General features: G+C 45.2%; 1 protein-coding gene across 12 annotated transcripts in view; it reads right to left on the bottom strand.

Moving 5' to 3' along the window:
• The window catches only part of Slc10a7 (solute carrier family 10 (sodium/bile acid cotransporter family), member 7), a 224,690-nt gene that overhangs the window by 61,359 nt on the left and 148,338 nt on the right, over positions 1 to 14,993 (bottom strand). For all 12 annotated transcript variants that reach the window (XR_878921.2, XR_003947353.1, XR_387783.2 and 9 more), the window contains one exon: positions 9,632 to 9,667. Coding sequence is in view for 7 of the 12 variants with exons in the window: in XM_006531488.2 (XP_006531551.1) it covers positions 9,632 to 9,667 (36 nt within the window). In the remaining 5 variants the exon portion in view is untranslated. The remainder of the gene's footprint in view (positions 1 to 9,631; positions 9,668 to 14,993) is intronic.

Genomic DNA, 14,993 nt, shown 5'->3' with positions numbered 1-14,993 from the left:
AGACTCAAGTTTCCTAGGTATAACCAGAAGAACGTTTGACTGAGGCGGAACACACCCTACCCTGTCTTCTTTAACAGTCTGGTCAAATTCTGAAACATTTTGGGACCGGTTTTCGCATCTAAAGATAGTACTGTTGGCCACATTAACAAAGACCCTGTAGTGACTGCTACTCAGTAAACATCGCTCTGCCTTCCCCACTACCATGGTGTAAAATGAATACAGACTGTTAACCTGATACAACCTAGAACCCCTGAAGAGACAAGGCTGCAGGCAAGTCTGTGAGGGATCATCTAGATTAGGTTAACTGAGGTTGAAGACTGGGAGGGGGTTTGGTGATGGTAGGGTAGTGTGGAAGCCCTCTCTCCACAGACTATGAACAGGAGAAAGCAGCTAAGTGCAGGTCTTCGTCTTCCTCTGCAAGCTCCTGAACGTAACAAACTATATCCCTGAACTGTGAGGTAAAAGAACCCCCACCCCTTTCCTTACATGCTTCTGCCAGGGCTTGTCATACATAGTGTAGCCTCCCCTCCCTCAGCCTTAAAGGTTCCACTGTTTACATCGGGATGGAGCTTGCTGCTCAATTGTTCTGCCACGCCCACTGCTGGAGCCTGCCGCTTTGCTGTTCCGGAGCCATACACGTGGTCACCCTGCTACTGGATCCCAGGATTATTTGGTGGGAATCGCCTCCCCACCTTCACCTCCTTCATAACTGCGTGTTGGAATAGTAAAATTGAGCTTTGATCAGAGTCTGCTTGACCTGGCTCCGTTCTTTCTTCCATCCGTCTAGTTCCTCTCTTTCAGCTCGAGCTGCCATCTCAGTTGTACCGTTCCTCCCGAGCTGCTGGTCAGCCCACAACAACATAGCATAAAGGAAAGTCACCAAAACACTTGGAAAAACAAGCTGACCTAAGTGGTGATATGAGAAAGAAGGCCCATGCTGGGTTTAAACACTGTTGAAAGGGAATCTAACAATAGAGACAGTCAGATCAATAACACATAGATTGGTAGTTGGAAATAGGCTGGTATGCATGCATATGTCAGAGCATGTAAGTGTTCCATTACCACAGGGACTTATAAATATCCATCATCAACTTGATGAAGGCCAGACTGCTGAGAAACCAAGTCCTATGAAATGGGTTGATGTAGTAAGTGGGGCAGAGGTCCCACTTATTGATGGCATTAATTTCCCTGTAGTATCCACTACACGGATACCATGCAACATGGGGTTTCAAGTTTGAAAGTGCTCTCTTTCAATCTTGTCTATCATATGCTGCCGAATAATAAACACCACAATGGTTACTTAACAGCATTAGTAACAACCACCTCAAAGGGGGTAAAGACGGGCACATTACAGTGATGCTGGACACAGACAGTCTCACTGTGCACTAAAAAAGACCTGACATAAGCAGATGAGTCCCTGAGGAACAATGGAAGTTTCTGGATACCTTCTGTGATGGTTTGTATATGTTTGGCCCAGGGAGTGGCACTATTAGGAGGTGTGGACCTGTTGAAGTAGGTGTGTCACTGTAGGTGTGGGCTTAAGACCCTTATCCTAGCTGCCTGAAGGGCAGTCTTCCACTAGCAGCCTTCAGATGAAGATGTAGAACTCTCAGCTCCTCCTGCACCATGCCTGCCTGGATGCGGCCATGCTCCCACATTGATGATAATGGACTGAACCTCTGAACCTGTAAGCCAGCCCCAATTAAATGTTATCCTTTATAAGAGTTGCCGTGGTCATGGTATCTGTTCACAGCAGTAAAACCCTAAGATACTTTCTCAAATGAAGTTTTCTTTTTGGTATAAAATTCATGTAAAAGCCTACCTCTGGTGAAATGCTTCCTGTTTAAGCCAATTTTTAAAATATGTGTGATACTATGTGTGATACTAATTTTTCTGCCCTGACTTCTAATTATCTATGCATGCTTCCTATTTTTTTGCTTTTAAACCATAAGCTCTGTGAGGCAAGGATCAATGTCTGATTGATCTTTCAAATATTCACAGTGTACAGTTAAATCCTCACACATCGAGTAAAATAATGGATAGTTTATTTAATACTGAAAAAAGTGTAATTTATTTTCCTAGCAAATGAAAGGTAGGGAGGGCCGTCTGGGGCAGGCTGTGAAGCTGTGCTGCCTTCCAGATCCTCGACCTTCACTTGAGCCCCTCACTGACTAATCCACTGCCCACCACCACACCTCTGCTTTCAACGAGAATTTAGAAGCACTAGGCACTGGAGATAAGGTCGTGAACAAGGCACGCAGACCCCTGGCTGGGTAGAAGTTAAACCCACGGGACACCCACCACTTACAACATTGTTCCACAAGGGAAGTTCCTAGACAGCACAGACTCTGAGTATGGCCAACTGGACTGACAAGCTCAGCCCTCCTGCTCTGTGGGAGGTCTGTGCTTCCCCCCACCCACTCCACCCTACACACATGGCCCCTTAAGCCTTCATCTAAGAACTATAATAAACTCTCAAAAGCTCATCCCTGGCCGGGCACTGGTGGTGGCGCACGCCTTTAATCCCAGCACATGGGAGGCAGAGGCAGGCGGATTTCTGAGTTCGAGGCCAGCCTGGTCTACAGGGTGAGTTCCAGGACAGCCTGGGCTACACAGAGAAACCCTGTCTTGAAAAACTAAAAGAACAAAAACAAAACAAAAGCTCATCCCATGTGGTCCATGTATTTCATTCTTCAAGTTCACAAGAGAAGATCCCCGAAGCCTCTGGCTCTGGGGGGTCTTGGTGGTGGCTTGTAAGTTTCCTGGAACACTAGCCCCCCTCCAAGGCAAGCTCACCAAGAACCAAGAAAGCCACTGTCACTCTCAAGAATACCCTCCTATTCCTGTATCAACAAAACGGACAGTGATGTAGATCAGGAAACACGTCACCCTCACTAGAAATACCCCTAAGCCAGGACACATGTCCTCTGTTCTTGGAAACAGGGTCCCTAGATCTTGTGCCTCTGGTCTCTAAGAATCCCAGCACCTACAACTCTAGTTCTCAGAACTTGTGATTTGAGATATGGTTGAAAGTTGGCTCTCATGGTCTGAAAGCTTTAGACTCAGAGTGAAGCATGTTACTAGCTTCTTCAGAACTCATCTAGACATCCACAGCCAGGAGCCAGCTCTCAAAGGAACCTTCCTCATGAAGATGTACACACACACACACACACACACACACACACACACACACACACACTAATTTTCTCTAAATAGAGATAGCAATGGAGAAAAGTAGAGATGTCTTTGGTTGGTTTTGTTTCTCTAGAGAGTCACAATTCAAAACAATTAAGCATAGTAGTACAAAAGTGAAAGAGGAAATGTATTACTTTATATGAAATAGTTGGGAATCTCTCTCTCTCAGGATGCCATTTGGCTGGAGACCTGATGAGGCTAAAGAAGGGAGGCACCTAAGGGAAAGAAGCTATGTGAGGTCAGCAGCAAGCATGGAGGGTAAGGATGGCCCGGTGGTGGGGTCCACCCGCTGCCACTGCATATCAGTACAGAATGACCTCCGACCTCCTGACTCCTGTGCACCCTAGCGTCTCCTTGCTTTTCCTACTCTCCACCACCAGCCTGACTTTCTACTTCTCTAGAAACATAAACGGTTAGAAAACTCTGGAGTCTAACCAGCTGCTTTTTTTTGCATCTCTGTTCAGATGCCAGGGCTCATCATTACAGATGGGTTCTCTGACTAGGAGGCTGTGTGCACCCTCTGTGCACAAGGGCTCTTGTTCCTCTATTCAAAGAGCAAGTCCAATGAGTCTTCATTTAAGTTATGAATCAAGTTTCCCTTCTATGACTAAATTGCTCATCTTAATACAAATAGGGAACAAATTTTTTCAACTTAAAAAAAAACCCTCTTGATCCTTTATTAACTTTGTTAATGTTTCTGTATCCTTTACTTTAAAATTAACCCCAATGTTATCAATTAATCTTAATGTTTCTTCTTTCATTCTTTCCTAAGCACATTCCAACCACGGTTTGATTATATAATTCTGTGCAAATATCTTTGTTAAGGCCCCCAATCACAGCCATCTTCTTAAACCAATGGCCAGGTCATTTTAACTGACCCCATACCATACATCTTCTGGAACCCATTGTCAGCTACATCGCAGGCGTCAGAATCTCTTGCTTCCTCCCAGGCACAACGGCAATCCTTGGTCTTCTTCATGGATGGCCTAACTCTACACTATCCCACACCCTGACTTAGTGATTCCCGTTCCTCCTCTGTCATGTTTCCCTCAGTGAAACTGGAAATTCCCTTGATGCTGAGCTCTTGCCAGTGAGTATTTGTGATCTGGACGGCACCAGTGGGAATGCAGTGGATTAGGACTGGGCCCTGAATTACAGACTCACACAGTCAGTTATCTGTGTCTCTGCTTGGATGTCTTGAAGGCAGCTCAATCTAAATGTGCAATCCTGGAGTCTCTGTGAGTTCCTTCTGCGCGCTGAATGCCACTCTCTTCCTTGTATTATACGCCGTAACTCCATCACTGCAGAGGCTTGGGCTTGGTGCTCCCTCTGACCTTTTCCTCCCTTTCAGTTTTATTGTGAAAAAGTTTTATTATCTCAACTACTTCCCACCAGACTTTCAACTTCTTTGGTCTAAACTAATAATCTGTCTTGCTATGAAACTCAGTAGCTTTACAATGGTCATCCAGTCCCCACCATCATCCTTTTATAACCCAGATATTCTCAACCCAGTGACCAGAACCAGGACGCCAATGGTGGTGGTGCTCACCTAACACTCAGGGGACCTAGGAAGGAGGGTCAAGAGTTCAAGGCTAGCCTGGGCTACCCAGGGAGACCCTGTCTAGAAATAATGGAAAGAACAGACAAACAAACAAACAAACATCTGAACATTTACCAAAATGCATACAGTTATTTCCTGTTCCTTTCAAGTCGAACCTCCGTGTCTTTGGTTTTACATGATTTGGTTCTGGCTATATGGGTGACACCAGAACACTCGGTTCTCTAGCTCCTGTTCAGTAAGTCTGAGTTTATTGCCCAACGAGAGCAGCAAGCTCCTCCCACTCCTCTCTGCCAGTTCTCAGTCCCCTTGTTCTCTTCTCTGTCACACTCACATCATTTCTCCTTAGTTGTTTCTTTCCACTATGACATAACCACTGTGATAGTAAGGAGACATCTGTTCTGTTTGCTGCTCTATCCATGCAGGAAGACAGTTCCTGGCATATAAGAATTCAATTTGCATTATAATGAGATTTAAATATCGTTTTATTAAGTAAATACAAGACAGAGTGCAAGTGGGACAAGGTGGAGTTTAACTTTAACGTATATATATATATGTATATGTATATATATGATAGAATATATTAGTAGAAATTAATTATATAAGAGAAATTTTGATACTATCTAAGCAGAGAGGAAATGTGCATAGACTATGTCATTACATAGACAAGGGGAGAACTGGACTTATGTGGGAGTAAAGTCATTTCATCCACAAAAGCAGCAGAAATAAAAGGACTCTGGTGGCAGACGCAGACGCAGACATGCAGGGTCTGGTAAAATTCCTGTTTCTCATCTGATTTCCTTTCTGCATTAGTTGATATGAAGAGAGGCATTAAAGATAAGAAAAAAATGAGAAATGATTCTCCAGAATTGAAGAGGGCTGTGGCAGGGGAGATCAGAGAACTGTCAGGCTGACAGTAGGTTGTCATGATTTCACGTAGGAGCAGTTATCACACTGAAGATGGCTCAGCATGTTCAGGTACATGGGCAAAAAGGTGCAGAGCTTGGTGTCAGTAGGACTGGTGTGTGAGGTTTGATCTGTTGCTATGTTTTGTAATGCTAAATTCTGTACCAGAAGGTCTAGCTAGACCTAAAACTGAATTCTCATGCTTACAGGCTTTTGTTGTGCAAACCTTAGTCCTTGATTTTAAACTATTGGATAAATAAAAATTGGCTATAGCCAATTCCTGGAGGGATTACAGGTAGGTGGGTTTGGAGTGACCTGGTTGGAGAAGGGGAGACCAGGGGGAGATGGAGGAAGAAGAAAGAAGAGAGGAAGCCTCCATGAGAGGAGATGGGCGGTGAGCACGTGGCCAGGATAAACAGCGAGCATCTGGGGTACACTGCTGGGGAGGTGCAGGCAGCAGTTAGAAGACTAGACTAGGGGTGACCCCCAGCAATTGTGAAAGCCAAGTAAATAAGTAACCATAGTCGGAGTCTTATTTATTTGTAAGCTAGTTGGGGATAAGCCTACAGGGTTCTACTACACTGGTGATGTGTGGGTGAATGCGGGCAGTAAGAGTGTTGAACAAGACTATGATGTGGTCGGTAACGAAGGAATCACGGCCAGAGAGCAGGGGCTAAAGGAGATGGGACCTGAGTGTGTAGGGATAAAGACAGGGTGGACACAGGAAGACACTGAAAGTGACCAGCTCAGAAAGACTAGCCATTTCAGTGAGCTTGAAGGATTCTGGAGTCGGGCATATACCATGCATGTAGGGAACTTCTGGTCAGACGGGAGGTTGGCAAACTTGATTATGAAGGCTCTGCCTTCCCAGGGTAGTTGGCTGAGGTGCAGGGAAGGTAAGCTTGCTGGGCTTGGGGTCTAGGATTTCAACCACATGTCTGAGAACATCAGTGAGGAGCCCCAGCGCAGAGGACAGGGACTCGGCCAGGACAAGGGACAGGCTGAAGGACAATACTTGACTTTGCTGCAAGGCTCTATGGCAGAAAAGGTGTGACACTGGAATATGCATCAGAGAACAGACTTCAGCTGGAGGAAGACAGAGGAGTGCAGTGCAGGGAGCTGAGATTTCACCCACAAAGCCCACACTCCTTAGTAGCCATGCTGGAGTAACAAGCAATTCCCAGCTTTAAAGTATGCAAAGGGAATTTCCAGGGCTCATTTTAGTCTGTGGAGCTCTGTAGCAGTTCACAAGCTGGACAGGCTTAAACCATTGAAAAGACCACTTCACAGTCTGGAGGCTGTGGGTCTGAAACCAAGTGCAGCCATGTTTCCCTAGAAATGTGTCCACAGACATCCTCTGTCTTCTAGATCCTTGGTAGTAGTCCTTGGTATTCCTTGACTGGTAGATGCTACATTCTAATCTCTGCCTCCATTGTCTCATGGGGGTTCACCCGTGTCTCTCCGTCTCTGTTTTATGGAGACACTAATCACATTGGATTCAAGACCCCACCCTCTTCCAGTATGGCCTTATCTGAACCAATTACATTTGCCATTACTGATTTCAAATAAGGCCACTTTGAGGTGTGCTGGAAGCTAGGACTTAACATATCTTCTTGAGAACAATGACAACTCAACCCATATTAGGATGTAGAGAAAGAATATACGGCTTTTATGGGATGTGTTTGAATTTTAAGTATCTCAATTATTTGTCCAGCTCAGTCAATAGGACCCAGAACCCAAGTGTTTTACAAATTCTCAGTGCAAAACTTACAACATCCCAACAGGCAGAAGGACTCTACCAACGTGAGCTAAAAGTCAAGTAACACAGAAGCAGCTACTGAGGCAGGATGGCACCGTTGGACCAGCGGGGAGAGCCCACTGCTTGGAAGGGAAGCCCCAAGCTTCCGGGCTTTCAGAGCACCTTTCGCTAGCCTTAGAGTCTCACTACTTTAAGCTGTCGGAGCAACTGAAGTTCACAAGCTCACAGTTGTAAGTGGCAGCAAGCTTGCAGTAATGTGATGCTGAGACACTCATCAGCTGGGAAAATGCCTAGTGATGACGCGCAGATGGAAAGAAGGGTAAGGTAAGCTCTCCTGTGGGTCTTTAATCAGAATAGAGTACCACGCATTCCAGATCTCAGCCACCTAGTCATGGCTGAAAGTGTCCCCACAGTGTGTGCACGCATGCGCACTTCGAGGCCAAAGGTCTTTTCTATTTGTTCTTGTTTTTCTTTTATTATCCTGAAGCTCCTGCTTTGGCAGGGCTGGGCAGCCCGTGAGCCCTGGGATTTCCGTTCCTGGCACCAGGATTACGAGCCTGTGCCTTCACACTTGGCATTTTATGTGGGTTCTCGGGCTCAAGCTGAGGTCCCCATGCTGGCTTCCTGGCAAGTGCTTTATCACTAAGGTATTTTCCCACCTCCACTGCTCTTCTTAAGTAAGTCACATGAACAAGGTATCTGTATTTCGTAATGTACAAGACCCAGGCTATGTAGCCTATTACTGTGTGTGTGCTAGGTGCTGGGCTCTCTCCCTGCCTTGTGACTCTCAGATTTGCCTGCATTTTTTTTTTTTTTAAATCCACTGAGGGCTGTTTCTGGTATGCCAAATCTTGGTCAAAACTACTAATGGATAATTCCAGCTCCTCACATCTAATGTGCAGGTAGGCACACAGCAAGTCGTTTCTTCTGAAGGAATGCAAATAATTGGACTCGATGCACATTGCACAACTGCAGGAGCCCAAATGCATAAGGTTTGTTCTGCTGAGGGGAGTGATCTGATGACTCTTCTGACCTTGGCAGATAGAGCTGGCATTTCAGGCAAGGTGAGGCTGTGGCTTATTACTTGAAGATAATGGTTTTCATGAAAGATGCAGAACCCAACTGTTTGATAGTATATCTAGCCCCTTCTCCTTCCTACACAGCTGGTAAGAAATGAAGTCCCTCACTCTATTACTCTAATTGAATTCCAACTTGGGTAATTATACTATAATTAAATAAATTTTCCCCATAGTTTTAATTCACTGACAAATAGTGCTAGTCAAACGACTTCATTTCATTCCCAGACACGCATCCCCACTCCATTTCCATGATAAGTGGAGTGATTTATATTTGGAAGATGTGTATGTGTGTGTGTGGAAGAACCGCACAGTTCATAAAATATTTTAGGTATCATTTATGATTACATATGCTTTGCTCAGCATGAGATAACATTAATTTCTATTATAATCTTTCATCTAATTTCTCATATGCTTAGTGCCAAAGGAAATAAGACAGTTAATTAGCATTTCTTGTTTTCAGAACAACTTTGGTTGAGTTACCCGGTGGCCTGTATCTACTTAGAGTTTTGGCTTTGCCCCCTCACAGCACATGCTACTGTCCTCGGGGGATGGGCTGCATTTGGGGTTTGTTTTAAATTTTACAAATAGAAATGCTGTGGTAGAATTCCCAAGATCAAAGAGCAAGTTGCAGTAAGTACCACCTTTGCTATCTCAGCTGTCCCACCTCTCCTAGTACAAGGTTCTTTTTCTCAAAAAGGCATCCAATGCTAGTCACTATTAATTTACTAAGGAAAAAAAAAAAAAAAGATGAACAGTACACATGTAATCCTTGCCATAGGTCACTGGTTTATGATAACTTAGTGGTTTATCCAGGAGTTGGTGGTCTAATCACTAGGACCAGATGCTGTGCAGTTCTTCTGTGCCTCAGGGTTAATACTCTGGGTTCTGCTGGGAGAGGGGGTCTCAGAATATGACACCAGGTTGCACAGAGGAATCCAGGTTTAAGTGTTATTGTAAGGACTGACCTTGAAGGCTTGAGGAAGGCTTTAGGGAGTCATGGCACTAGGGTGCAAACGCAGGGCCTTGGGAATGCTGGGAAAGCCATCTACCACTGAGTCATATTTCTAGGCCCATGGATGGTATTTCATACAATACATCAACAGAAGGTAAGGAAGGCAATATGGAAATACTCACGAAAAGCAGCAGGAGCACCGGAGTCACAACAATGCCCTGAAAGGAACAAGAGAGAGAGGTGGTGATCATTTGTTGGCCCAGAAAGAATTCTTCTTTCCCAGCTTTGATGGCAATGCTAGCCATCTCAGTCCTGTTTAACAAAACGAGGAGGAAAAGATGGCTCCCTACATCACATTAACGTCCCCTTAATGATTATTTATATAAGGCAATGTTAAAACTACAACCACCCAACGCGCCTTAAACTTAGCTTTCCCCTGTTTAAAACCTAAATTTTCTTCCCTGTGGAAATGTCCCACATGGTGGAAGCTGGTGGACGGCAGGGCTTCTCCTTCAAGGCTTCCAGTCTAGCTTGGGTAAGAGCCCCTTTTTGAGAGAAGACAGGTGGTTCGGTCCCAGTTGGGGTCCTCTCCTGAGCAAAGACCACGTCGTCTGTGATGAATGAGATGTCGTGATTCTGTAATGTGAACTGATCTCCCCGAGGAAATGAGCTGCGATCTCAAAACTCATTTCACTTGATTAGACTCTGTGTCTCCATGGTGGAAAGAAAGTCTTTCATCTAATTCAGCCACACAGGACCATCTCAGTCCCTCTGCCTCCCCCAGGCAGAAACGAGCAAAAGATTTGTTTTCTCGATGACAGGGAACAGTTTGAGGCTGTTGTCAATGAGGCAGGATGCAAGCTTTTAGCTTCCTTTAAAAGTATGCTTTTGAGTTGGGAGTTAACATGACAGGGTTCACTGGAGAACAGCAGAGGATGGTGCCTCTCTCTTAGTTCTTCCTTTATGTCTCAGAGCTTCGTTGTGATTTACACAAGAAAAAGCATTTCATATTTTTATTAATGCACTCTACTTGAGAGCTTATAATTTTAGAATCTGAGTATGTGTGAGAGAGAGGGACTGAGACAGAGAGACACAGGGAGAAAAAGAGAGATAGAGACATAAAAAGGGGGCAGAGAGAGACAGAGACAGACAGACAGACAGACAGACAGACAGACAGAAGGAGACCCAGGGCTGTCCTTTTCACCGGTCAACAGTCCCTTGGCATTTACAACGACATCCCCAGTCTTTGCAGTGACTGCACAGCTGTGAATACATACTACAGGAACAATGATTATAATGATTTTTTTTTAGATTATTCTCATGTGAATATCCCTATACAGACTTGGCTTATTATTGAATAATAGAATGAATATAGTTAATTATGCAAGCCCAAGAGGACGGCAAGAGGAAGCAGAACATTTTAACCAAGGGTCATACTTTTAAAGTCTCATGGTTACAACACGCGTCGTGGTTTATCAATTCCATGGGTTTCTATGAAGCAAGTTCTCACTAGTGCATTTGGCTAAAGCCAAAACAGTTTTAACTTAGAAATACCACTGTTGGGCTGTCGAGATGGCTCAGTAGGTAAGAGCACTGATTGCTCTTCAGAAGGTCCCGAGTTCAAATCCCAGCAACCACATGGTGGCTCAGGACCACCTTAAACACAGTAGTTGAATTGGGCGACATCTCTCTCCTTAACTTCAGAGCCTGTACTTTTGAATGATGATTATACAATCGTTTGGGGGCACACACAGTGGCTCATGGTTAAGGTGTTTGCTATCTGATGATACAGGCCTCCTGACCGGAGTTCAATGGCCAGAACCCACAGAAAGGTGGAAGGGACAACAGACTTTTTGGACACTGTCCTCTGACCTCCACATGTTCACTGTGGTAGGCCTCTACTTTCCAAATTATATATAAATTAAATTAAAAATGAAAATCTTTGTAATAAATAGTAAGTCATTTCTTTGGAGTTCTAGTTTAAGGGTTAAGTCAGGGAGAAGCTTATACTCAGTGTGCCTTTTAATGACATGAAATGAACTGTAAGGTGAGCCACTGTGTGATGGAATTCACAGCCCTACAAAGCTCAGGTTTTGCAAATACCAGTGTTAAAGGTGGAGGGGTACTCAAAATTTAAACAGTGCCAGCAATAAGCACTGAAGGCTAGAAAGTCAAATCGATACAGGGTTTACAAAAGTCTTAACTCTTTTTTCCCTTTCTCTTTCCTAAGTAGCTCCTCTCGGTGGAAAGTCACAGCACTTCCAGCAGAAGGCACTGACCCTTCTGAAGGGTCGGGGTCATATCAAAGTCTCCTGTAGCTCCTGTGTGTCTAGTAAAGCCTTCTGCCTGCAATACCTAAGAACTCAAGCCATGACGTGATGGCTTTCATTGTCTCCTGAAAAACTCCCCCAAATCCATTTACGCTGCTTTAGTGAGTCACTGTGTGAACACAGTCTACTGACAGCAGGATAGAGATAGTCAGGGTTGATGCTGACATTCAGACAAACGCAAAGAAAACTGAACTGAATGCCTCATGGTATGTTTCATAGAAAAACTTATGAAGAGATTTTGCTATGACAGCGATAGCGATCTCGGTTACTGGTGTCTGAGGTCAGGCCCCACAGTTCTGTATAACAACAGAAAAGGACAGCTCTGCACAGGCTCCTGGGCCCTGTAGATCTAGTCCGCACCTGCCAAGCTCCCCACAAGCCACGGGAGCGGAGTGGCCATGTCTCGGCCAAGGAACCACGCAGATAGCACTTGCTCTCCCCAGTCAGGGGCCTGGCTAAAGGTCCAGTAAGGGGGGAAACACTTTCTTAAACTAACCTCAGACCACTGTGACTGCTGTCTGCCTTCCCTTGTAGCACCTTCCTTCCTCGGGGGCCCTTTTAGCTGACTCCGGTGTGGCTAACTAGAATCCTGGCCTCTTAGCTCTTTCCTCTGGCAATGCGTTCAAAGCAGTGCTGTTGTTAGTGTCGCGAAGTCCTCCCTGTTTCAAAGTTCTTCCTTCCGGGCCAGTTTGGAGCCTTCTTCTAAACATATTCTCACCAACATGCTAAAGTCAGACCCACTGAAGAGAAATGTCCTGAACCTTGGGAATAAGACAGAAAAGGAGCAGCTGTCCTTGTCGTGTGAGGCTGGAGCCCACTGACCAACCCTAGGGCTCAGCTACCTGAACACTCTTAGCTTCCTTGACTCCTGTTTATATCAGTTGGTAGCCTGACTATGACACACACGTATTGTACATAAATGATTTGTCTTATAAAGAAAAAAGGCCCTAAAAGGTTATTGTTTTATTGACCTGTAATAAAAACTAACCATTTCTGTCTGTAATAGAAATGCATGCAGTATGTTTTTCTGGTGGCCTATATAAATATCCATGATTGCCTCAGAAGCCATTTACCATCTGGTGATGCCTTATTATCTGTGTGAGCCAAAGTCCAGCCTATTTATTCCATACATGTGAGGAAATCGTGCTATCAACTTTTTGAAAATTAAACTTTTGCAATACCTTTCCTTAGAGCCTTGAATGTATATTTGTGTAAAAATTAACTTTAAAGTTAGCAGTTATGATCTCTCCAGCTCTCTGCCTTTTACGTCGTGGCTAACAGGTGAAGATGAGTTAAAGGGCTGGGGAAGTCCATCCTTCAGGAACAGGGCTGCAGCAAGCCAGTATGTAACTAGTGGTCTGGCCAACAAGTTCAAAGCACTAAGTGCTAAAAGGGTAGTAAAGGCAGTTCCAAGGATATCTACATTTAAATGAAATGGGCAGGATATGCAGTCAAGGATGGGCATGGCACCACAAATATCAACAACAAAGTATTTCAATGATGCTCTCTAAGGACAAAATAGCCTTCTGTGGAAGTGTGTGTCTGTAAGCACAGCACTCAGATACTGGGGCCAGCCTGGGCTAAATGAGACTCTACCCCCCACCCCCCATCAACAAACCACCTAATCAAACAACAATGACCATGGTTATCACTCAGCCTGAGAGAGAAGCACTAGCTCTGTTAGATGTTGAGGTATATAGTGGCAAACGACACAAACGTATCCCTACCTTCTGAGTCTTCAGAGACCAGAGATAAGCATCTGTAATTATGTGAGGTGCACACAAAACCAGAGTCTCAGAGAGGTCTGAAACGACTCGGGAGGGTCGAGGAGGCAAGAGAGGGAGGAGGAAAAGGAGGAAGAGGAGGAAGAGGAGGAGGAAGAGGAGGAGGAGGAGGGGGGGAGAACCTGTTGAAATTCAAACTGCAGTGGCAGTGTAGTTGGGAGGGATGATGAAATTAAAAACCCAAAGACACAGAACGGTCTCCTGATCAATCCATCACGGCGTTTGGGCTTTGCATCAGAGATGGGAGATTACGGAAAGAGTCTGCAGTCATGAGTGTGGGACAGGAATCTGTATGCTGACAGCTGAGAAGAGATGGAAGCAGAAGATGGAAGGGAAGAGCCCAGCCTGGAGGCCGGTCCCTCCATACTCTAGGCAGAAGCTGCTGTGAGCTAAGGGGAGGGGATTGTAGCGATGGAGACAGAGACAGAAGATGGGAGAAGTCCTTAAAGATGGATGACTGGATCAATTAGCTTCGTGTGGGAGACAGTGACAAGAAGGAAGGGTAATGTCTTAGTTTTCTGAGCTAGGAGGTTCTTGACCAGACAGAAGCCCAGAGAGCCAATTACTCAGCCAAGATGGGCACAGCACAGCCTTAGAGGGAGAACTTTGAGGTTTCAAATGCCTTCCTGCTGCCTGCCTATTGAGATGTAGCTGCTCATTTTCTTTGGAGAAGACAAGTGTGAGTAATATGTGAGGCCTCCAGTGGGGACGCAACAGGTGGCTATCTGGGCCTGATCGTTGCGTCCAGTCAGTGAACACAATTGACTGAGTCCTCAGCACACCGTTGGTTGGCTCCTGCTACAGAGAAGTTAAAGATGCAAACGGAGTACAGGCTGAAGCTTAAAGGAGGCCCAGGAGGAAACTGCTGGATTGAAATGGCCAGGAAGGGAGCAGAGAAGGAAGGGAAGGGGGCAGAGGAGGGAGAGAGGGAGGAAGAAGACAACTCTTTAGGAGCTAAGACTCCTGGGCTAGAGGCAGAGGCTCTGGTCACTCAGCAGAAAGAGCAGCTGACACAGTGCTTGGGTCGTTATCACCCGCAAGTCCAGCGAGCGATGCCGATGGCTGAGGGTTTCAGCGCAGGAAAGAATACTGCTTTCCTAGGGAGCCTGGCTCTGTTGTAATGGGTACAGGGCAGACTAGCCTTTTCTCCTGAGAAGATTCTATTTAAGCAGCCTTACAAAGATCATGAAGAATATGGGGGTGGGCAGTGTCTCTGCTCCAAAAATATACTAAGCCACAAGACAGTGCTGTCTTCCAACAGAGGAAGTGCCCAGCAACTTAGTCAATGTTGAGTTAATTAAGCACATTAGCAAGCTTTCCCATCGCCGTCTTCAAGTACAGTCACAGGGCCAGTAGCCTCCTCACACGAGGAAAGCATAACCAGATAGCCACGTTGTAATGACAAATTACATTACATTCCTCTCTACATT

Source organism: Mus musculus, chromosome 8, assembly GCF_000001635.26.
Source record: "Mus musculus strain C57BL/6J chromosome 8, GRCm38.p6 C57BL/6J".
Lineage (NCBI taxonomy): Eukaryota > Metazoa > Chordata > Mammalia > Rodentia > Muridae > Mus > Mus musculus.
The sequence above is the reverse complement of the archived record's forward strand: the minus strand, read 5'-3'. Positions and strand labels throughout refer to the sequence as shown.